This window comes from Bos mutus, chromosome 12 (assembly GCF_027580195.1).
Source record: "Bos mutus isolate GX-2022 chromosome 12, NWIPB_WYAK_1.1, whole genome shotgun sequence".
Lineage (NCBI taxonomy): Eukaryota > Metazoa > Chordata > Mammalia > Artiodactyla > Bovidae > Bos > Bos mutus.
Genome location: NC_091628.1, coordinates 31,579,381 through 31,603,004, shown reverse-complemented (window position 1 = coordinate 31,603,004; position 23,624 = coordinate 31,579,381). Strand labels below are relative to the sequence as shown.

General features: G+C 43.0%; 1 protein-coding gene across 4 annotated transcripts in view; it reads right to left on the bottom strand.

The window, feature by feature from the left end:
* Positions 1-23,624, bottom strand: part of FLT1 (fms related receptor tyrosine kinase 1) — a 208,410-nt gene that overhangs the window by 79,739 nt on the left and 105,047 nt on the right. For 3 of the 4 annotated variants that reach the window (XM_005902171.2, XM_070380477.1, XM_070380479.1), the window contains exons 13-15: positions 16,287-16,395; positions 8,176-8,484; positions 3,091-3,237 (exon numbers count right to left, since the gene is read on the bottom strand). In XM_005902171.2, coding sequence (XP_005902233.2) covers positions 3,091-3,237; positions 8,176-8,484; positions 16,287-16,395 — 565 coding nt within the window. Of the gene's footprint in view, positions 1-1,329; positions 1,354-3,090; positions 3,238-8,175; positions 8,485-16,286; positions 16,396-23,624 lie in introns of those variants that run through there. The other variant, XM_070380478.1, reaches the window with a different exon arrangement.

The window sequence follows — 23,624 nt, the reverse complement described above, 5'->3', positions numbered from 1 at the left end:
ATCCCAGAATGGTTGTGGGCTTTCAAATTGGTTCAACTCTAATTCTTTAACCCACATCCAAAATACGAAAACTGAATTTAAGTCAAATTCACTACTTTCAAAGAATCATCCAACATCTCATAACATTTCATAAAATATGGAATATATTTTGTGATCAAGTCACTTTGGGGAACACAGAACTTGAAACCACAATGCTACCAGATTTCTTCAGTATAGGACTTCTTTGGGTCCTTAATAAAATACTAATGTGAACTCCGAATCTCTAAGGAGAACCTATACAGACATTGCTTCTCAAGTTGCTTGCTTATTCACATATTTATTCATCCTTTTATTTTGTTAGAATACTGCAAGGGATGAATTTTTTCTGAAACTATCCTTTTTCTTTTTTTTTTTTTAATTTCTTTTTAATTGGAGGATAATTGCTTTACAATATTGTGTTGGTTTCTGCCCTCTATCAACATGTATCAGTCATAGGTACATGTATGTCCCTTCCCTCTTAAACTTCCCTCCCACCTCCCAGCCCATCCCACCCCTCCAGGTTGTCACAGAGCACCAGATTTGAGCTCACTGTGTCATACAGCAAATTCCCACTGGTTAATCTAGTTTTACACATGGTAATGTAAATGTGAAACTATCCTTCTCAGTAGCACGTCACTTTGCCTCTTTGCACCTACATTTTCTATTCTCCAAATGGAACTCAAGACAGTCCGAAAGTCCCTTTAGCTTTAAAAATTCTATGATAAAGCCTCTCTCCCGACCACCCAAAGTCTAGGCATTTGTGCTACCAAGTGAGCTTCCTAAGGATAGAATGAGATTTGTTGAAAACCACTCCATTCATTCATTCATGGAATATTTATGGATTGCCAACCACTGCGACAGGTTTGGAGGACAAAAAGACAAGATACAAATAACATGAAAGACACTGTCTTCAGGATGAGGGCATGATATGATACACATAGAGGAAGACAGCATGATACAGTTCAGGAAGCAGACAGTAGCAATATGCGTGGATAATACAGACTCACGTGAACTGATGACGGCAAAATGGCTCAGTAAGAGAACAGAAATACTCCTGGATAATAAAGAAGGGATGGGTCAGTCTTCCATGAAGACACACCAGGCAGAGGGGACACAGGAGCAAACAAAGCATAGAGTTTGAAGCAGCGTAACACATGCCGTGATCTACAAGAGCGTGACAATTGCTAGAACGTAGAGTTCAAGGCAGGGGAGCATACAGCTGTATGGAGCAGGCAGGGACCACTGTGGAGGGCCTTCCTTGTCAGATGCTTGAACTTGGTCTTGCGATGGAGAGCCAGTGGAGGACTTGGAACAGAGATGTGACATTTTAGGCAACTGGGTGGCAAAAAGATGCAAAGAGAGAAGAGAGGTAGGGAGACCAGTTAGGAGACGCCTGCAAATGTCCAAGGAGTAGATAGTGAGCACCTGAATCAGGAGACTGACAAGAGGGAAGCAGAAACAGTTCATATTTTGTACAACCTGCTCAGCCTGATGGATCAGAGGAAGAGGGGGAAGAAGGTGGACCACCTTTGGTGTGGATGATGGATACGTGGTGTCTGTACAAGAGGAGAAGAATCACGTGATGTGATCAGTTCTGGACCTGCTTGGTGTCTGGCCTCTCTACGATATTTGTAGATATCTTAAAATCGGTGACATTCTACCAGAACCTTTTTCTGTGCATCAAACACAAACATATTTCATTTTGAGTAGAGGATTCACATGGAAGGAGGATTCCACATTGCCAATATTTGAATTAGGTTGTTGGGATGTTGCAAATAAATGGCAAATTTATCTTTACTATAAATGTAATTACTAGTCAAAATTAGAATAAGTTCATTTTAATTTTATTTAAGGGATTTCCCTGGCAGTCCAGTGGTTAAGACTCTGTACTTCCAATGCCAGGGTATTGGTTCGAGCCCTGGCTGGAAAGCTAAGATCACACAGGACTTGTGGCCAAAAAACCAAAACAAACAAAAAAAGAAACAGAAGGAACATTATAACAAATTCAATAAAGACAAAAAAAATGGTCCACATAAAAAAGTCTTTACAAATCTTATTTAACTAGGGAATCACGAGACATACAACAGATAATGTTTATACTTGTGAATTTAAGTCTAGTTTTTTTTTGTTGAAAGAAGATCAACATGGAGAAGGAAATGGCAACCCACTCCAGTATTCTTGCCTGGAAAAGTCCATGGACAGAGGAGCCTGGCAGGCTGCAGTCCATGGGGTTACATGACTGAGCATGTGTGCATGAGGGTGGAGGGTCACGGGTTGGTAGCAATAAACTGGTAGAACTAAAAAAAAAAAAGATCAACAAATGACCATCAGTTTAAATGGTTTGTTTTTTTTTTATCAGTATTCCAAAATATAATTTTAAATATTTTTTAAACCAAATCATTGAAATCAGTATCAGTGAACTAAGGAGATTATAAATCTACTCTGAACTTAAACTATGCCAGGCATTCAAAGCTCTGTTTTACCTCAAACTGGAGGAACTAACTCCTCACTTTTCCCTGTTGTCCAGATGAACTGAAACATTTTCTGAGTGGCTCTTACTATTTTCTGAATGCACAATTTTTTATTTTTATTGTTTTTGGCAGCTTGTGGGATCTTAGCTCCCAGACCAGGGATCAAACCCAGGCCCCCAGGCAGTGAAAGCTGAGTCCTAACCACTCGACCACCAGGTAATCCCCTGAATGCCTGATTTAAAGCAGACTCTGGAAGGCTCTTTCTGTGGGCTTAGTAATATGGTCTGTATAAGAACTGACTTCAGTGTCCTTCCCTGGAAGCGGCTTAACCATGAATCGGAGCTCAAATATTATGGTCTGTATAAGAACTGACTTCAGTGTCCTTCCCTGGAAGCGGCTTAACCATGAATCGGAGCTCAAATATTATGGTCTGTATAAGAACTGACTTCAGTGTCCTTCCCTGGAAGCGGCTTAACCATGAATCGGGGCTCAAATATGATTTTTGCAGTTCTATCAGCAGTTTTAGACTTCCTGGAAGAAAGTTATAGGGATTTTAAGAGGCTGAGGAGAAAGAGGAAAGTCAACGAAAAAAGTCTCTTACCAGGTTCTTGCTGTATTTTGTGGTTGTTTTTAAACCAGGTTATCTGAGGCTCTGGGACACCATTAGCATGACAATCTAGAGTCGTCGAACTGCTGATGGCTACCGTGAGGTCACTGAGGTTTCGCAGGAGGTAGGGTGCTTCCTGATCTAGTGGATAAAGAAAGGGAATTGTTATTACTTGTAGGACTCATTCTTTCATTACATATGCATATCGACACTGTGAAAATAGAAAAGCAGCAAAACTCAACTGTAAGTGTTCATTCATATTTTGTTCCCTCCATTTTTCCTCTGTGGTTAGCCTACCGCCTCCTCTTAAGTTACTGCAATAAACCGAAATCTGTTAGAACACCGAGGAAAATCAAGAACTCAGTTCTGTATTTTTAGATTTCAGCATCAAGGTTTTTGCCTGGCCAGCTAGTTTCCTTCCTTTCTTTGAGAGAAGCTTTTTTTCTAAAATTTACAGATTTTTGCATGATATTTTAGGAACTAAAAAGGAAACAGACATGATTTTGGATATGGCTGGTAATGAATTTTTACATAGATGCAGGGAGGTACAGTGATGAGCTAACCGAATTTTGATTTTTTGTGTTTTATTCACACGATAGTGATAAGCTAATCTAACTTTGCATTTTTGCATCTTACTAACACGGGAGGGCATGCTTGTGTCTCTCAGCAGTCAGTAACCTAAACTGTGAGGTAGCAGACCAAACAGGAGAATTTCTTGAACTTTGAAAACTTTTTATTAGGAGTGTTTCCTTCCTCCAATCCCTTCCCCAATGCAAACGACCAGAGGATTAATTCAAGAGACAGAGGCACAGATGCGTAGTTTTTGTACTATATAATAGCACAAATAATGTATTTTATATTACTTTCTCTTAAAACATACAAATATGATACAATACAATTTATTTTAATAAAATGCCAACCAATATAGTACAACAAAATGAATTTAATACATTAGGAGGCAATACATCACGACACTAAAATCCCACACAGAAACAGCAGTACCCCAAGGCCCCATGAGTACAGCGTCTCTATTTTAATGGAGTCAGTCCTGCTGATGTGTATACATTCTAGTTGGACAGGTGCTGGATTGGTAAGTCAAGCTTGCAAGATAGAAGGATAAAATTGGCTCCTATAATCTTTCCCACTCTCTCAAACCATCCTCCCCACCACTCGTTGCCCATCTGGGAAGATAAATCAAAAGAGTTCTGGCATCACTCACACATTCTGTGTGACTGGTTTCTGAGCTGACTCTGCCCATTTCTGATGTCCTCCTCTCACTGAACTAACACTGTGAAAGCAGCTTGTATGTGTGTGCGCTTAGTCGCTCAGTCATGTCCGACCCTCTGCAACCCTATGGACTGTAGCCTGCCAGGCTCCTCTGTCCACGGAATTCTCCAGGCTAGAATACTGGAGTGGGTTGCCATGCCCTCCTCCAGGGGATCTTCCCGACCCAGGGATTTGAAGGTCTCCCGAATTGTAGGCAGATTCCTTACTGTCTGAGCCACCAGAGAAGCCCAAGAATACTGGAGTAGGTAGCCTATCCCTTCTCCAGCGGATCTTCCTGACCCACCACGTTCTGAGAGATAACACCTTGCAATGAATGGCTTTGATTCCATGTCCCTGCAGGACTCTGCTGAGTCCCCACTCCTTTCTGTTTTTATTCCTGCAGGGAGACTCTCTGTATGAGCATTCGTTAGAGCAGTTGAGAAACCTCAGGTTAAAAAGTATGTTACTATATGACTCTGATAACATGTTGACATAGCATGACGTGGCAGGGTGGCTGTCTGTTAGAAGAAACAGATTTCTCATTCAGTTTGGATTTCCATAGCTTATCATTAGTCTTTTCTCATTTTATACAAAATGAAATCTGAAGGCAAAAAGAACTGAAGGAGTGCTAATGTATCGACTCTTCAAATAGAGTGTGAAATGCATAACAGCAACCATCCTTTGACCTGTTTTAGTGTAGTTCCCCTAGTCTGCTGTGCAGACTCATTTTAATATTTCTGGGTTTACATTCTGTCTGCTCTGTCAAGTACCTTTTCCTAACTGAAAACGCAGCCATGTATCAAACTCTTCCACTTTGATAACTTTTACATGCTCGATCATTACAATTTTGACATTTTTACAGTCAGGACCCCAGACATATCAGTGAAACATGACAAGATAATAAAGAACAGCATCATATTACTATTTCACATATTTTACAGCCAAGTGTGACACATCTCTGACACCCAGAACAGACCCAGTTCACTGGGTTACACTTGTAGTGGCTCCCTCTAGCACATTTACTATTTCCCAGGCACTAAATATGAAAAAGTAATCCATCATTGCCCATAGGTCTTATTATAAAAAGGAAGCCTGAATACACGGCCCGTCACACCCAGCTTATTTTCATGGCTACAAACTGGAACCATCAACAGCACAGACAGCATTTGGCTTCCCTGACAGGTGTGTTTGAAAACAATGCTTATATGAAAGAGAACATTTTAACATAAACGTCACGCACAGCTCCCCAAAGCCCTCTTTCAACTACACGAACATCAGACGAGAAGTAGCACAAGGACTGAAGAATGAACAGAGGAATGTCAGTTAAATACAGAGTTCATATCAACATGTCTGAAACATACAGTATGAGGATTTTTTCCTCTGTACCCATGTTTGAAAAAAAAAAGTTCTCCTAGGTGCAAAGTCTCATTTTTGGCAAGTTTCTAAATGGCCTAAATCAACCAAGGAATCTTTTTTTTTTTTAATCAATTCCCACTTTACAGTCATCTACTTCAGCATTTTTAAATAGAGAAAAGGTACATTGCACCCATATTTTTAAACCTGAGTTATTTGATGGAAATAGATAGCTGCTTTCCAAAATTTAATGAAAGGGAGAAGATCCCTTCAAATGGAGAAAACCAGGATGAAAAGAATATTTCTGCTGGTTATCAGTAGTCAAAGATAGCACCCCACCAGGTCCTTTTCCTTCTCAGCATCTGTGCCCCAGAGATCTGCTGGGTCCCATAAATAAGTGGTTTCTCTTCTCCATCTGGAAATGGGCCTGAGGAACCAGCCTCACACCCTCTACCCCATCTCAGTCATTCTCCATAGCAGGCTCCTTGTTCTTTCTTGTTCTCCTCCCCTACCCTTATGCCACACCCAGAAGACAAATGGACAAAAGTCAAAACCCACCCAATCATATTTTTTCTTTTTGAAACTCCCTGGAAGGATTCATTACTCTAAGGGATTCTTGACATCATCCTTTGTAAAATACTATGTCCTTCCCCTACTCGGGAAATGATCGCTTCTGCATGTCCAATTCACCTTGTTTTTTCATTTGCTTTTTCAGCTTTATTAAAAAAAAAACAAAAACTGAGCGCCCGCCCTCCCCCAAGTCCTACGGCATTAAGGCACTCTTTTCCTGGAGGAACACACTGACTTATAATGAACAATTCGCCAGGCTAAAGAGCCATAGGTACAATTTCCAGATACAATTGATTATTCTTTTCCTTTGGGCTGACAACTTCCAGGTTGCTAATTGTTTTCAAAGCATTTGGGGCTCTATGAAAGTGGCAATCTGGGGAAAAGCTATTGTTTACTCCTTCACATCTGACAAAAGCAATTCCCACGTGAAAGACAAGTTTAGCCGTGGGACAGAGCCTGCTACCTAAAGGAGGAAACAGTCTGGTGAGTTCCCAAGCCTCGGGAGCTGTCATGCTGACACCTCCCACTTACTACCCAGTCCAGCCACCGCTGCTCTCAGCCTTGGCTATTTTGGTCATTAGAATTTGCTTTCCAGTAGTTCAGGCAAGTCACAGGCAATGATCAATCATAAATGAAAACAGAACAATGCATATGAAATTGGTGAAAAAGTCACTTTCCCCTCAAATGCAAGCTGAAAACAAGAGATTACAAATCTCTCTGGATTAGAAAATGGGATACATTTTAAAATGACTCTTTGAGTCCTGCTTCTGTAAGTTTGCCATTAATCCCCAGGGGAAAAAAAACCCTATTAACATTTGCATATCAGGGAAGTGGACTTTTTTTTTTTGATGGACAAATTTGAGATTGACGTTTAAGAAAATGCATTAAACCTCTGGTCACAATAGCCTTTATTTCCTTGATAAATTGATTATGGTACACCGTTGAATGGCATCCATTGAACAGGGTGAAGTTCTTTAACCAGGAACAAGAATATTGAAAACGAAGGTGTGATCCACTTTTTGTTCAGGTGCTGTCAATGGCTATGCGGTCCACTCAGGGGCAGTGAGGAGGCAGCCCACTGGACTAGTTGACTAGCTACTGGGATCACAGGAGAGAACTGGGCTTGGCCTGAGTGGACTTTTGTAATTCACACTGTCATAAAGCTTCAAGACCTCTGAATTATCCCAACACCTTGCACCTTTGGGGCCCATCTTAGACGCTCCAGTTTAAAATTAATGTGCTTAACATATAAAAAAAAAGCATCTTCAAATAAATAAGCATTATAACTTGCTATCATCCAGGTGCTATTTACAAATCAAAGAGCAGAGGCAATAGCAGGAAATAAAATCCGGCAGAGGTCCGACAGAGTCTCCAGTTCAAGTGTCCCTAGTTCTGGGCTGGCCAGTGAACCAATCCATGTCCATCTTTGGTAGACACCAGCATCTGTTTAAATTATTCAGGTTGGCAGCTTGGAAACATGAACATAAAAAGGGGCGGGCATTAAAGTGGAAGGAAAGGGTCAGTCCCCAGTTGTCGTTTATCAGGCAGGAGAAGACAGCAAAGAGCAAAACGCAACAGAACCTCCAAATCCAAACGTGCACTGGGTCGGCCCCAGAGAGCGGACCCCTTTGGCCCAAACGGGGCACCCCAAGCTGGGGGCCCCAGGCGGGCTCATTGTTACTCCTATCATCGCCAAACTCATTTTGGGAGGAGCTTCTCCTCTGAGCCGGAAAATGAGCAACAGTGACAATAAATCAAGATGATATGAGACAACTGTTACTTGGTAATGAGTCCTTTAATGTTTTACATTATTTTGTGCGGTACAATCATTCCTCGTGCTTTTAAATTTGGAGATCCGAGAGAAAACAGCCTTTTTGTTGCAGTGCTCACCTCTAATGATCACTTCTTTCTTCTGGAGGATTTCTTCCCCTGTGTATATGTTCCTAGCTCGGCAGGCATAGGTGCCCGAGTCTTCCAGGGAGGCGTTCTTGATGACGAGGTTGAACGTCATGGAGTGCTCTTTCGTGACAGGTGTCTTTTGCTTGCTGATGCTCTGTTGCGTGGTCTGGTTGTTCACTGTCCGCAGCAAAATCCAGGTAATGTCTTTGTACAAAAACTTGCTCACTGTGCAAGACAGCTTCAGGTCCTCTCCTTCCGCAGGCATTTTATCCAAGGTCACATGAAATCCATGGGGCACATCTGGAAAATAAGAACAAAGGACTTGAGTTCATCAGAAAATCAGTGTCTCAACCTGAGACCGTATCTCATCACAAGATAGTCAAGGATCTTAAGAACTGTCCCTGCACAAATGGTCTCAGCATCAGCATTACAAGGATGGTATTTATCTTTTCTTTTTTTTAAGGGAACTGATTGGATGTGGCAGGTAGGAACCAACTCAATTTGCTCCATCAAAGTGAGGCAGGAAATGCAAAATAGGATGTTCTTAGGAGGGTATGTTTATTTACCAAACATTGCTCGGTGGAATGCTTTATTATAACTTGGGATGATAACCCATTGCTCTATCATGTACAGAACTCCTCCTGGCAAATGGGGAAGATAGTGAAGGGATCTAAGAGGAGTTTGTGCTAGAAAAGAAACCACAGGTAAATTTGATAGGCAAATTTACTTAACCAAGTTGTGAAGGAGACAGGAAGTCCCAGGCTGGAGCTAGGAGACTCCAGTCAACACTTTAATTCTACACTTTGGACTGACAGCATCCTTCCCTAGCTGCTGGCCCATCATTCCTCTACTCTTTGCTGGTACTGAGGGGCCAAAGGGAGCCAGCTATCCTGCTCAGGTACCCATTTATGGTGATTGTTCTACTTAACTTAGGGGCTTCCCTGATAGCTCAGTTGGTAAAGAATCCACCTGCAATGCAGAAGACCCTGGTTTGATTCCTGGGTCGGGAAGATCCACTGGAGAAGGGATAGACTACCCACTCCAGTATTCTTGGGCTTCCCTGATGGCTCAGCTAGTAAAGAATCTCCCTGCAATGTGGGAGACCTGGATTTGATCCCTGCATTGGGAAGATCCCCTGGAGAAGGGAAAGGCTACCCACTCCAATATTCTGGCCTGGAGAATTGCATGGACTGTATAGTCCATGGGGTCACAAAGAGTCTGACATGACTGAGCAACTTTCACTTCACTTTGGTCATCACTTCACTTCTACTTAAAATAAAAGAGCAAGAGTTCTTCTGAAAATGCGGACAACTAATTTGGGAAAGTTGCCAGAGTGCACAGAGTTGGGGGAGGATGGTTTCTAAATCAGATTTGCTCTCAAAAACATATTAAGGGACTTCTTTGGCTTCCCCAGTGGCTCAGACTGCCTGCAACACAAGGGGATGCGTGTTCGATCCCTGGGACAGGAAGATCCCCTGGAGAAGGGAATGGCAACCCACTCCAGTGTTCTTGCCTGGAGAATCCCATGGACAGAGGAACCTCACGAGCTTCAGCCCATGGGGTTGCAAAGAGTCGGGCACGAATGAGCAATTAACACACACACTGGTGGTCCAGTGGTTAAGACTCTGCACTTCCACTGCAGGGGGCATGGGCTGGATCCCTAGTAGGAGAGCTAAGATCCTGCATGCCAAGGTGTGGTCAAAAAAAAAAAAAAAGTCTTGAACCAAATACACAGACAATATATCCACTTAAAAAAAGAAAACAACATTACACAGTTTCCTAAAGGGACTACATCATTAAAAGGCATTTCTCCAATGTGGATTCCCAGCGAACCTTCATTTCCATCCTCTTGTCCCCTCTAACCACACCTCACAGCTTCCCTCCTCAGCTTTCTTAACCTGGACCATCATTTGGCATCTATGCTGACAGTTCCTTCATCTCCTTTTGGACCATCTCACCAGACAACTTTAGAAAATCCTTGGTTCCTGGCCCTGAACTGGCCTGCTCTCAAAACCTTTCCATTGCTTGTGACTAGCAGCATATCTGCACTTGAGCAAAGAATTGTCGCCAACATTTCACAAAGAACTTTGAAGATGAAAAGCACTATGTTATGCTATTATTATTATTATCCTTTGCACACAAAGCTATAAAGAAACCTTTAAACCTTAAGGGGACAATAGTCCAAAATTAGATATCATATCAACTCTTTCCTAAATCTCACTTTGCTTGTTTTTCTGATTTTTCTGGGCTTTGGCTTTATTATAAAGTGTCACGACTGAAGAAATGCCAAAGTATTCATCTGAAACCTGGGAGCCAGGGTGGGGGTAGCAGTGGTTTATGAAGCCATCAATGAAGGGAGAGAGAGGAGGCACCATGGGTTTGTCTGCTTTTAAAATTAAAAAACCTAAGAATTTGCCAGAAGAGGCAGAAGCAGCTGACAGTCCTTTTTTTTTTTTTTTTTTTTTTTAACCATAACAATAAGGTATCAGAAATAGCCCCTCGAATTCAGCATCTTTTTATATTTGGGACACTTTCCCAGCATGAGGAGTAAACCGTCAGCCATCAACTTTTACACATATACTAGGGCAGAAGTCTCATGCCCTGGTTGCGATCCACTCATTTCTCAAAAGACAGCGGGCGTCCATTTACCAAGCCTCATCCTTGTGGTTAGGACCCAAGAGGGCCGAAGTAACACCATTGAGATCATGTCGAGAGTTTCTATTTACTTTAGTGATTTGAAACTTCCTGTGGAAATAGCTCACAGGTTTCCTGATGGAAGATTTTGTTTATCTTTGCCAAGCACCACCAGGAATCTCAAAATAAAATGCATTTAGTGACATTGGGAAGCCAGGGAGATAAGGCCGGGCTGTTCCTGTTTGAGCCTCAGTAATTGCTAACACACCCACAGTCATGCTGAGTGCCAGCAAAACAGCAAAAACACACACAGAGGAAGAGAAAAGCACCAAGGCAGTTTTCAGGTCTGTTTCTCAGGAGAGAGACCCTGTTGAGAAGCTGGTTTGGTTTATGTTGTCAGACAGCGCTTAGAAATGATCTATTTCTCAGGACAGCCCCTCTGCTGTTCTTTTTTGACACATGGGAGATGGTAAATAAGATGTCCTAAACTAGTTAATGAATCCAGAGGGATTTCTCCCCTTAATTCATGTCAATTTTTTTTTTCAGCCTGAGTACAAAAACAGACCTAAGAAAGCAGGTCTGCCTTCTGACTCTCAAAGTGAAAACAAGCAATCTTCCCACACTTAAGGATCTGTAGTGGAATCAGTCCAGTCAGCAGCAGAACCAACTCATACTCACGCATCTGACGCGTGATCACATCCACGGCGTCTTAGGAGGTGGCGTGGAGAAAACTCACCCTCGCTCATAACAGACATTCTACCCAGGGTTAGATGATAGAGGACTGTATTTACAAAGGTACACGCTTGGGGCTGGCCATTTCGACTTGATTGGATCAAACCAATGAATGACGTTCATGACAAGAGACAAGTATAGAAGTTAGAAGGATGAAAGGTGTCTTCTCCTTTTGCAGGTGGCAATAAAGAAGACTTGACTTCAACTGGAGAACAGAAATAGCATTCTCTAGATAATGAGTGGTGACTAGAAAGTTCTGCTTGTTTTAATTAGATACTATGGTGTTTTTTGTTTATAGAGTGCTGAAAGGTTCTGATTTTATTTTTAATTGGGGCATGGTTGCTTTGCAGTATTGTGTTTCTGCTGTACAACGAAGTGAATCAGCTATAGGTATACATATATCCCCTCCCTCTTGGACCTCCTTCCCAACCCCTCCCCCATCTCATCCCTCTGCTGCTGCTGCTGCTGCTGCTGCTGCTGCTGCTGCTGCTGCTAAGTCGCTTCAGTCGTGTCCGACTCTGTGCGACCCCATAGACGGCAGCCCACCAGACTGCCCCATCCCTGGGACTCTCAGGCAAGAACACTGGAGTGAATGGCAAAAATGTGGAGAAGCCATGAAGGATGTTAATGGCCACAGAACCAGTTTTCATTAGTTTGGAAGGCAACTCTGTTGTTGTATTTTAAGGAGGGGCCAACCTTGATTGAAATGAGGATCTGTAAAGATCCAGATCTAGGTCTTTTGATTTCAAGCAGTTAAATTTTAGACAGCTTTTTTAAAGCATGAGCTGCACTAGGTAAATATAAACATTGGACAAATATGCACTCATTTTTCAGGAAATAGTCATGGAAGGTGCAACATTCCTAAGAATATTTAGTCTCATCTCTAGGCTTTCCTCATAGCTCAGTCGGTAAAGAATATGCCTGCAATGCAGGAGACCCGGGTTTGATCCCTGGGTTGGGAAGATCCCCTGGAGAAGGAAATGGCAACCCACTCCAGTATTCTTGCCCGGAAAATCCCATGGACAGAGGAGCCTGGTGGGCTACAGACCATGGGGTTGCAGGAGTTGACGACTTAGCAACTAAACCACGCAGTGAGACTAAATCTCATGACAGAGATTTGAGTAAGAGAGAATTGTTTTAGAAATAGTGAACATCAGTAATGTACAATTACCAGTCAAAACTATAACTTTTCAAAACTGGGAGCAAAGAATTTAGGAGAATGATATGCCAAACAATGGGGACTTGATCAGAATGAATTTGTGCTCAGTTTTAAGATTAAAGCTCTTAAACTTGTAGAGGAAAGACATCGTGAGCTTTCAGTCAGGTATATTGGAATAGAATCCCCATCGATCCTTTCCATGGATAAGCCTTGGGATCTAGAAAAGGTTTCAAGTGCTCCATGGTTATAAAGTGGATCACGTGGTAGGGAGAAGGTGAAGGGTGAGTTCTGTCTGGGTTCAGGAGGGGGTCCGCTCTGTCAGCTGGGGTCCTTTCAGCAGCAGTGCCGGGCACAGATGTAAGCTGGAGCCATGGAGAACTCAGGGGGATGTGTGGGCTAGATGTTGATGCTGGATGTTGAGCACGGATGAACCTTCCCTGGGGACACTGATCAATGAGGGAATGAGAGGAGCTCCTCTCGGTCAGGGCATCCTCTCCCAGTACTGCCTGTGGACCCAGGCAGAGGGCTCTCTGTTCTGAATCTACCCTTCCCCACAATGGAGGGGCCAAGTGGGGTCCTGGAATTCCCTGGAAGATGATCCCAAGGCTGCTTTCAGACGGTCTCAGGCCTCCTCCCCTTCCTGACATCAGACTGCTGAGCGGTCTGCACACTTGGGGGGCTCAGAGAGACTGTATGGGGGAGGCAAAACAGAGTTTGGAGGTGTGGCTGGGGAGACCATCCCCAGGGTCCACGGCCCCTTGCGGTGGGGACAGAGCCAAGTAATGCTGGCTGGCTCCTCCTGTGCCTCCAGCACTACCACACGCCCCTCCTAGCAGACCTGGAATTCTCGATTTGCACCTGACTTTCAGGTCATCATGAAAGTATATTTGTCCACCAGAGGCTAAAATATATCTACCAGCTTATTTGCATGATTTAGAACTTGCAAGTGGTTAGATGTATAGTTTGTGGGCCTCTTTGTCGGTCCTCTTGCCTTGATTCTGAAGATGCCAAGGCCAGAATGTTCTCTTCTTTCGACTGATTCAAATTCTAGGCCCCTCAGGATGCCCCCTTAGGTCCAGGATCACCCCAAGTTCTGCTTCCTTCTCAGGGGCTTGGAGCAACCCTGTACAATACAGGACCACCTGTGGCTTCCAAGCCTTGAAAATGTGGCCAGTGGGACTGGACTGAATTCATTCGATTTTATTTCAATTCCAATTTTAAAAACCAAAGCAGTGTAATATTTTAAAAAATACTGAAGACATGTTAAAATGATAGATTTGGGATCTGTTGGGTTTAATAAAATGCACTTTTTTCTTTTTACTTCAAAAAATGGTTACTAGAAAATGTGAAATCACACATGTGACTTTTATATTTCTGTTGGTAGCACTGACTTACCATTGGTAAATTCATTGGTCATGTTAATTCTGCTCATTCATCTTTTATAAAAAAGAATTTAATGTCTTTATTTTTGGCTGTGCTGGGTCTTTGCTGCTGGTCGGACTCTTCTCTAGTTTCAGCGAGCGGGGGCTGCTTCAGAGTTGCGGTGCAACCTCGCTGTGGTGCTTCTCTCGTGGAACACAGACTCGAGGGCACGTGGGGGTCAGCAGTTGCGGCCCCTGGGCTCTAGAGCGCAGGTTCTGTAGTTGTGGTGCATGGGCTTACTTGCCCCATGACACATGGAATCTTCCCAGATCCGGGATCGAACCTGTGCCCCTGCATTGGTCGGTGAATTCTTTACCACTGGGCCACCAGGGAAGCCCTGCTCATTCCTTTTGATACCAGAATACAGACAACATTTCTTCTTTGTGTCTGTGGTGTTCAGCCTGTCTTCCTAATAAGACAGGGCCTCCTTGCTGTCCCTTGGAGTGCTCAACACAGAGCTGACCTGTACTGTTTAACAGCTGCTGCTCATTAAACTTGAACAAACGTATTGAATATTCAGCACAGAAAAGGAATGGGTCGATCTTTTGTACTCTAAATCACAGAGATAGTGGCCGTGGACTTGGAGCCCACGTGGACAGAGTCGTGTCTGACTCTGCAACCCCATGGACTGTAGCCCACCAGGCTCCTCTTGTCTATGGAATTTTCCAGGCAAGAATCCTGGAGTGGGTTGCCGTTTCCTCCTCCAGATGGGTTAGCTTGTTTCTCCCGAAATAAAAAGGACAATACAAACCTTTGAGCTTCATTAGTTCAGATCATCTGAGATTGCTTTGAGAATCAGTATGTGCAAAACAGCTATCCGAATCCTCTAAATAAAGGCCTTTCCCTACTTGGAATGAATGCAAAGATGATTTTGTCTCCATTTCTGCAATACTGACTGGATAGGGACTGGCTTAGTTTTCAGAGGCTCTGCTGGGTGCCTCTCCACCTCTCTAAATCCCACTTGCTCATCTAGAAAACACGGGGTTATCATACCAAATAGCCCCAAGGGTCTCTTCTGGCTCTGACAGCCTGTGGGAACCCACCAAGGGATGTCTCCCATGGCACCGTTTTGTTGGCTAACTTGCCTGACGGCTCCCTGTGCTCCGGTAGCACCTACTTTTCATGAAATCGGACCTACCTACCTATTTCTTTCAGGAGAACTCAAAGTAATGGCAGCAGCCTGCCCCAGACAGCGTGAAGTTTCCAGGGAACTGGCCAACTGCCCAGGCTTCCTCAGAAAACTGGGGGAGCGTGGAGCCAGGCAATTGTTTTATACTTTGGGCTGCTGACTTCCTTCCTGTGCCATGCTGGGGCACAGGGAGTGCTACTTGTGTGTCTTGCAAGTTTGAAGATTTGCAGACGCCATCATATTTCAAGTTAAAAATTCTGAAATGCTACTGAAAAATAGCACACGAATAACCTTCAGCCAAGCTCAGTTTCAGATGTCTTTGGGAGAGCCTCATTTCTCAAAAAGTTGAAATTCCGTTGTGAGATGTTTGCTGTATAGCAGAAATTAACACAGTATTGCAAATCAATGATCCTTCAGTTTAAAAAATGCTGTGAAACAATTCACCTCTTGGGTGACAAAAATGTCATCGCACATAGCGTAAATGGTTTCCTTGACTTTTCCTGCACCACTGCTGTGTGCCAGGCCCTGTGCTGGGGACTGTGGGATGTTCAAAAATGAACATGACAAGGGACTTCCCTGGGAATCCAGTGGTTAAGACTCTGTACTTTCAATACAGGGGGTGAGGGTTTGATCCCCAGTCAGGGAACTAAGATCCCATATGCCTCACAGCCAAAAAACCAAAATTTAAAACAACAGAAGCAATATTGTAACAAATTCAATGAAGACGTAAAAAAAAAAAGTCCACGTTAAAAAAAAAAAAAGATAAGATCCCAGATTCACAATCCAGCCTGGGAAGATGTCCACAAATAGCTCTAAAAGAGAATTCAGGGAAGTAACTCTTCAAGAGACCCAACGATGTTGTAGAAGACGATTCCTGAGAGCAAGGATGAAGGTACTCAAGAGTTGAACAATTCTATGGAATTTTTTTTTAAATAAAAATCACTCAAGTACATTAAAAGCAGACAAGGTTAGAAGAGAGACTGAGGTCACTGGGCTGTCTTCCTAAGTGCAGGGCGTGTGTCTTACCTGTGATGTAAAAGTTCATGTTTCTTTCCACAGTCCCGACTTTATTGGTAGCCATGCAAGTGTAGATTCCAGAAATTCTAGCGTCAGCCACAACCAAGGTACTAGACGTCTGCAAAAGGAGAGGCAGTTTTAGCGACGGGACAGAGAACCCTCGGACACCCCCGAGATGCTTCTGAGGGGCACGTGATTCGGCCACCCCGTGGCCTCGACACAAATGGGACTGCACGCGTGCTGGTTACCAGGATCTCTGCAGCCCAGAAAGGGTGGAAAAACAACAGGAAAACAGGTCCTCAGGAGACCGGGGGCTATGACATCCGACTTGTATGAGGGCTTCAGGCTTATTTACCTCGCGCTGCTGGCCTAACAATTACAGACCTGAAGCCCATATGCGGCACGGCACGTCCTACCCTAAGAGGTGGTCAGCGCCACGCTGGCCAGAGGGGAGCCTGGCCCGTCTCTTTTGTCTGGATGACTTGTGATCACGAACACGGCTTGCTAACAGGAGCCTTCCTCACACGGGAGTGCTAAGTGAGCAAGGACAGAGGAGAAAGTCTGGCTGAACCACTGCTTTTCTGGAACGTGGTGTTGCAGCCCCGATGCCCCAGGAGGAAGAGTGGACGCTTCCTAAGACCCTTGCATGTGTTTGTAAATTATTGGGTTGGCCAGAAAGTTCATTTGGGTTTTTCCTGATGGTATGGAAAACCCAAATGAAATTTTTGGCCAACCCAATACTTAATTTCTCAGTCTGTTCATTCCTATTCTAGAAAATGAAGATATAAGTGATGAATGCATACCACAGTATCATTTCACTGATTTTAGCGCTGCTGTTTGGTGAGTGCGCCCCTAAAGAAACACGAGTCAAAAGTGGGTAGACTTGAAAGCACTTTCCAAACTGTGACGTCACAAAAAGTCATGCCTCAAAAAAAAAGTAGTGAAACACCAGCTTACATGGCTTAAGGATTTGCACTGCTGTCTTCAGGATAAAAATTAGTAGTATTAAATGCATTATTGAGAATTTAAAAATTTAACCCGACCTTGCAAAAAAGTAATGCATACTATACGTGAAACAATGAGACAGCTAGTAAGGTTTTCATATTTAAAATTACAAAAAAGTTTGATCCAGTTGCTTATTGATCACTGCAGCCTATCTCTAGGGCACAAAGGTCTGGTCACAGGCTCTGACATTGTAGACAGAGCTGGTGCTTTCAGACTAATGGGGTGTCCTGGCTGGAGTAAAATGATCCAGTCATTCACAGGCTAAAGGGATATAAAGGCTGAACTGTGACAGTAGACTTTTTATTCTAATAATTAAAATAAAATATTATTGGAGTATAATTGCCTTATAATGCTGTGTTAGTTTCTGCTGTACAGCAAAGTGAATTGACATTGGGCTTTCTAAGATGGTCACACAAAGTCTACAAAGGGTCTTAACAATTTTATAAGTTGTTCAGTCACATAGTAGGCATTTTACCCGTGTTCTCATATTCCTTCCAATAAAGTATGTCTATCTTTCATCTACAGGTCAGGAAGACTAAAAACTCTTTTCCTCGTTTTTTTTAGCCAGCAAGTCTATTGCTCCAAATCCCTTGCAATTGTCACTGTGGCACAGTCAATATTTCATGATGATTTCATCGTCTGTCTGTTGGATCTGTTTAATTACATCTATTCATATGTCCTCTGTGTATTGCTGAGATTCTGGGAAATGAAAATGTTTGCAATTTGTGGCATGTTCATCAATTTAGCATATGTGTATATATGTGTTAAGTCACTCAGCCATGTCCAACTCTGCAACCTTATAGACTGCAGTCTGCCAGGCTCCTCTGTCTGTGGGATTCTGCAGGCGAGAATACTGGAGTAGGTTGCCATGCGCTCCTCCAGGGGATCTTCCTGATAACTGATTATTTAAGGCACTGCCCAAATGTTGTAAGGGAGACAGAGGGGAAAAAGAACATGACCCTTATTCTTAACTTGAAGGACTACTTGAAGGTAATAGAGAAGAATGTCCCTACTTGAAGATCAAGTATATATATTATACTATTCTCTCTTTCATAGAGAAACACTCGCATGAAGGCAAATAACCAGTGGAGAGAGAATGAGAGCTCAAATGTCTCTTTCTCTATTTGATTATCATTCTAAGAGGTGGGACATAAAATTCTGGATAGCGATTTCTTTATAGTTGTTGCACCCACCACTTCAGAGTCACAGAGGAAAAAGCAGCTGGAAGAGGAGCTTGTAGATGACAGGTAGAAGGACCAGAGAGAGCACTGAGTAAGAGTCTGATTGCCGTAATCTTCTTAGGAGACGCGCTCACGTGCTTGGGGCAGAGGCAGATGAAGAATAGGCTCAGAGCCCTCACAGCCCCTCTGCTGTTTGTCTCTAGGCCCAAGCACAGCCTTCCTGGTGAAGTTAGGGCTCCAGTGTTGATCCGAATGAGCCTCAATACAATCTTGTTTGGATTCTCAAATGTATTGCTGGTCCATAAATAAGTGAACACCTCATTGCTGTTTGGCTGGAAGCTTTGAAATTATAAACAGCGATTACCTGAATCTGAGAGTTGCATTTGGGTTTCTATTAAAATTACTCTGATTTCTCTGAACTCAGGCCAGCTGAGAACCTGGGGTACATGGCAAGGGCATGTCAGTTCAGATGTGTGCACCTGCCCTGTTTAAGGCCTGGGTGGGAACCTGGGATAGCTGTGGCTATTTTACAAGACTCCCAGTAGCTCAGAACTTCTGTATAACCAGAGCGTAAAACTGAGGTCCATAGATGGGAAATGAATGAATTCAGGTCACACCAAGTACCCTGGAGATAAGGGGTCCATTTGAGCCTCTCATTTTGCCTAAATAACCTCTTCCAAAACAGACTCCTCACCCACAGTCAAGCCTGTCCCAGAACTCACCTCTCCCAAGTGCCTATGAAAATTGATCTAGAAAATGACATCGATGGAGTTTACATTATTTCTTTGTTTCTGGGTAGCTTTATGTAGCCCTTGCTGTGTGCCAGACAGTGTGGGAGGCATTTATCTTATTTAACCCTCCCTGTAGCTCAAGGACATGGGTGTATTACCTGATCTATAGAAGGGGCAACTGAGCTTACAGAGGTTAAGCGATTTGCTCAAGTTATGCCCAGGTTTGTCAGACTCCAGTGCCTAAGCTCTTAATCTACACAAAACCGCTTCCTGGACTAAAACTCTTTAAATTTCACAGCACAGATCTGGTGGTAGAGTTGTCTACTCTTTGAATTGGGTTTCCCCTGGAAAATACCTCCTTTAATAAGCAAATATGGGTCCCTACAAGCTCAACTGGAGAAGGCAATGGCACCCCACTCCAGTACTTTTGCCTGGAAAATCCCATGGACGGAGGAGCCTGGTAGGCTGCAGTCCATGGGGTCGCTAGAGTCGGACACGACTGAGCGACTTCACTTTCACTTTTCACTTTCATGCACTGGAGAAGGAAATGGCAACCCACTCTAGTGTTCTTGCCTGGAGAATCCCAGGGACGGAGAGCCTGGTGGGCTGCCGTCTATGGGGTCACACAGAGTCGGACACGACTGAAGTGACTTAGCAGCAGCAGCAGCACAAGCTCAATACTACTCGGTACAGAAATACCAGTTTCTTTTAGCATTTTATACAAGTTGCAAGCTATTTTTCCAATGGATAAAGCGTTATATGGTTTGAAAATATGATTTATAATGGACAAATTATAAGAAAAATTTACTTATTTATTTAAAAATATTTACTTATTCGGCTGCACTGGGTCTTAGTTGCGGCACATGGGATCTTAGTTACAAAGGATCTAGTTTCCCTGACCAGGGATCAAACCTGGGCCCCCTGTATTGGGAGCCTGGCATCTTAGCCACTGGACCACCAGAGGAGTCCTTAGAAGAAAATTTTAAAATAAGATACAACTTATATCATGTGAGTAACTTTATTCAAAATTATCTGATTTCTAGAGGACCTATTTTTCTAGAGTATATTTTTAAGTTATACATTAGCAAATATCAACTTTGTAGTTAAAAAGAGGAAGTATTTCAAACTCAAGAATTTGAGTCGTAGCATCTATTTGAAATGATCATATTACATAAGGTACACCAAAAGAAATTCTCAAGGCTGTCTGCTTCCCTTTGTTCTAGAATTAGTTTCCATTTGTCACAGCTTTTTGAGCTCTGAACCCACACTTTGCCTCTATTTGCTCTTGGAGGACCATAGGATTAAGATATTTGAAACATGCTCTTAAAGTCCATTCTCTGGATTCTTCTGTGTGACCCAGGAACACTGCTGAGGATTGTCGTCAGGCTCTGTCAATTTGGAATTTATTCATACTCCTTCCTTCCTTCCCTTCCACTAAGCATTAGTGATTCACTACTTCAATGCGTTTGAACCTCACGGAACAGAATGGAAGGGACAATGTGTAAATCAGTCTAATTTCCAGCACTTGCTTTATAAAAAAAAAAAAATCTATATATGGAACAGTGATTTTAATCTCGGGATGTTTCTAATACAGTTTCCTTTAAAGTGTTTCAGAGAGAAATAAAAGGAGATATGTAAAGGTCAGGGAAGAATCTAAAATTATCCTAGGGTGGCACATCTGAGCCAACTGATGGGAAAATAGAATGTGATAATTAGACAAAGCTGGGGAGTGTGCAGGGGGTGGAGCCCACACTGTGATTCTGAGATGAGGCATTCGGGCTTCCGTCATGGATGTGTCTCATATGGCACACACATTTCTCAATGAAATCTCAAAATGATTTCAATGGAAATGTTGCTAAGACAAGTTGTCACAATCCTCCAGCCTCAGAGAATCAATGCTGTAAAACGCATTTCCTGTCTGTTGTTCCCTAACACCAGGTTCCTTCTACTTCCTGCTCCAACTCTACAAACCAACAGTCTGGCAACTCTGGGGAAACAATACCAAAGCTCCTCGTGTGCCATTAGCAACTCCAATTGATGACTCACTTTTCATAAATCTGGGCCAAAACTCGGCCATAAGGAAACTGAATTTTATTGTCTTGTGCACCCTTCCTTGGGTTAAACAAAACAAAAAACACAACAGAAAGGGGAAAAAAGCAAGTCCTTGAAATCCGGCAGGTGCTCGAATAGGACCTCATTCACTGATGGCTCAAGTGGGGTCCTGGACATGCTGACTACATGACTGTGGGGAAACGTATTGGTATGTTCTAAGCTGGGACTTTCATTTGCTTTCTTAACATGTACAGAAAAGAAAGGCAGTTTTAATTGTAAAAGAAAGACTGCAAAGAATTCTGAGACAGCAAAACTTCCATCTGTCATCTGAAAGGTTGATGTTTTTCACAGACACACAAGGATACATCAATAGATGCTAAAAGCCAAATTAGGAAATTCTTCTAAAGGTAAGATGTGAAATTAATAACTCCCTTAAAATCTAATGTGTTACTGTTACTAATAGGATGTGTGTGGGTTTTGTGTGTGTGTATACTTTGTTAAGAAGGAGTATAAAATTTGTTTTCAATGCAAACTGTTTTAACAAATAGTCTTCATCTGGGCTTCCCAGGTGGCGCTAGTGGTAAAGAACCCACCTGACAATGCAGGAGACGTGAGAGACACGGGTTCAATCCCTGGGTCAGGAAGACCCCCTAGAGGAGGGCATGGTAACCCACTCCAGTATTCTTGTCTGGAGAATCCCATGGACAGAGGGGCCTGGTGGGCTACAGTCCACGGGGTTGCACAGAGTTGGACACGACTGAGCAACTTAGCAGCAGCAGCAGGCTTCATTTGCTGTTGTTGTTTAGTTGCTAAGTCATGTTCGGCCATTTCCTCCTCTGGGGATCTTCCTGACCCAGGGATTGAACCAGGATCTCCTGCAATGGCAGGTGGGTTCCTTACTGATGAGCCACCTGAGAAGCCCAATAGTCTTGATAGCATATGTTCAGTATCTGGGGGATTGCACTAGGGCACATATGACAATCGTTTTGATAATGGCCAAATGAGATAGGCCAGATGTTAGGAGCTCTGTTTTTTCCTGGTGGGGAGAACTCAGGTTCAGAGAGGTGAACTGATTTGCAGTTGGTTATATATAATAGAAAGAGCAGAGCTTAACCATGAATCCTGCCCCCAGGTTGGATGACTCCAGAGCTAACTGTGTCTGGTGGTCTCTATTTAAAGCCTCAGTATAACTATACTCGCTTGGACTGCAAGGAGATGAAACCAGTCAATCCTAAAGGAAATCAGTCCTGAATATTCATTGGAAGGTCTGCTGCTGAAGCTGAAACTCCAATACTTTGGCCACCGGATGCAAAGAGCTGTCTCACTGGAAAAGACCCTGATGAAAGATTGAAGGCAGGAGGAGAAGGGGGTGACAGAGGATAAGATGGTTCGATGGCATCACCGACTTGATGGACATGAGTTTGAGCAAGCTACGGGAGCTGGTGATGGACAGAGAAGCCTGGCGTGCTGCAGTCCATGGGGCCGCAAAGAGTCAGACACAACTGTGCAACTGAACTGAACTGATAACTACAGAATTATAAGACAATGCATTTGTTTAGAGCACACATGGAAGAAATCAGGGAAGACTATCTCACCCAGATTTTGCTCCTCCACCTCCATCCTTTTTCACAGGCATTCTGTATGGAGGCAGGTGGATACTTCATGGTTTCAGCCTAATCAGAAACCTGACCTGGCTTTTTCATTTTCTATCACATGTATTTTGTGGATAGAACACCAAAACCAGACTAGAAGTTCCTTTGAAATTAAGATCGTAATTCGTGCTTTAATAACCAGTGGTTCACAGTACAAGCACCTGATAGGGTCAAGAAGAGGCAAAATGATTCAACACCCTCAATGGCATCTTGGAATTTTCTAGTACTTTGTGACAACTAACTTGCTTTCCATTCTGAGGCAATTTCCTGTTTAAAAAAAGTAGTGTCACTTGAGTTAAATTTTCCAGTTCAAAGAATTTCCTTTCTTCTAAGTATTTCATTAAATGGCTCTGTCATCAATCGCTACACATCATGGAATGTTTTAAACTATAGTTCATTTGTATTCAAGAAAAAGACGTGTAAACCACCTACAGCTACTGCAGTGGTTAGAACAACTCTTCCTGAGTCCTTGACAAGTGACTGCAGATGTTATTGTGCAAGCCATCAGCATCTTAACAAATTTCTGTATTGGTTTAATTGTCAGAGCCCTGGGTCTTGGCAAAGGAAGACTTCGGTTTGAGTTTCTCATAAGCTACTATTATGCTGCGACTTTGAGTTAATCATCGTATCGCCTCAGTTTTTCTTATCTTCAAAATGGAGATAACCACTTGGACCTGCCAAAGAGTGATGTTGACATGAGCGTATGTCAAAAAGTTTTCCATAATG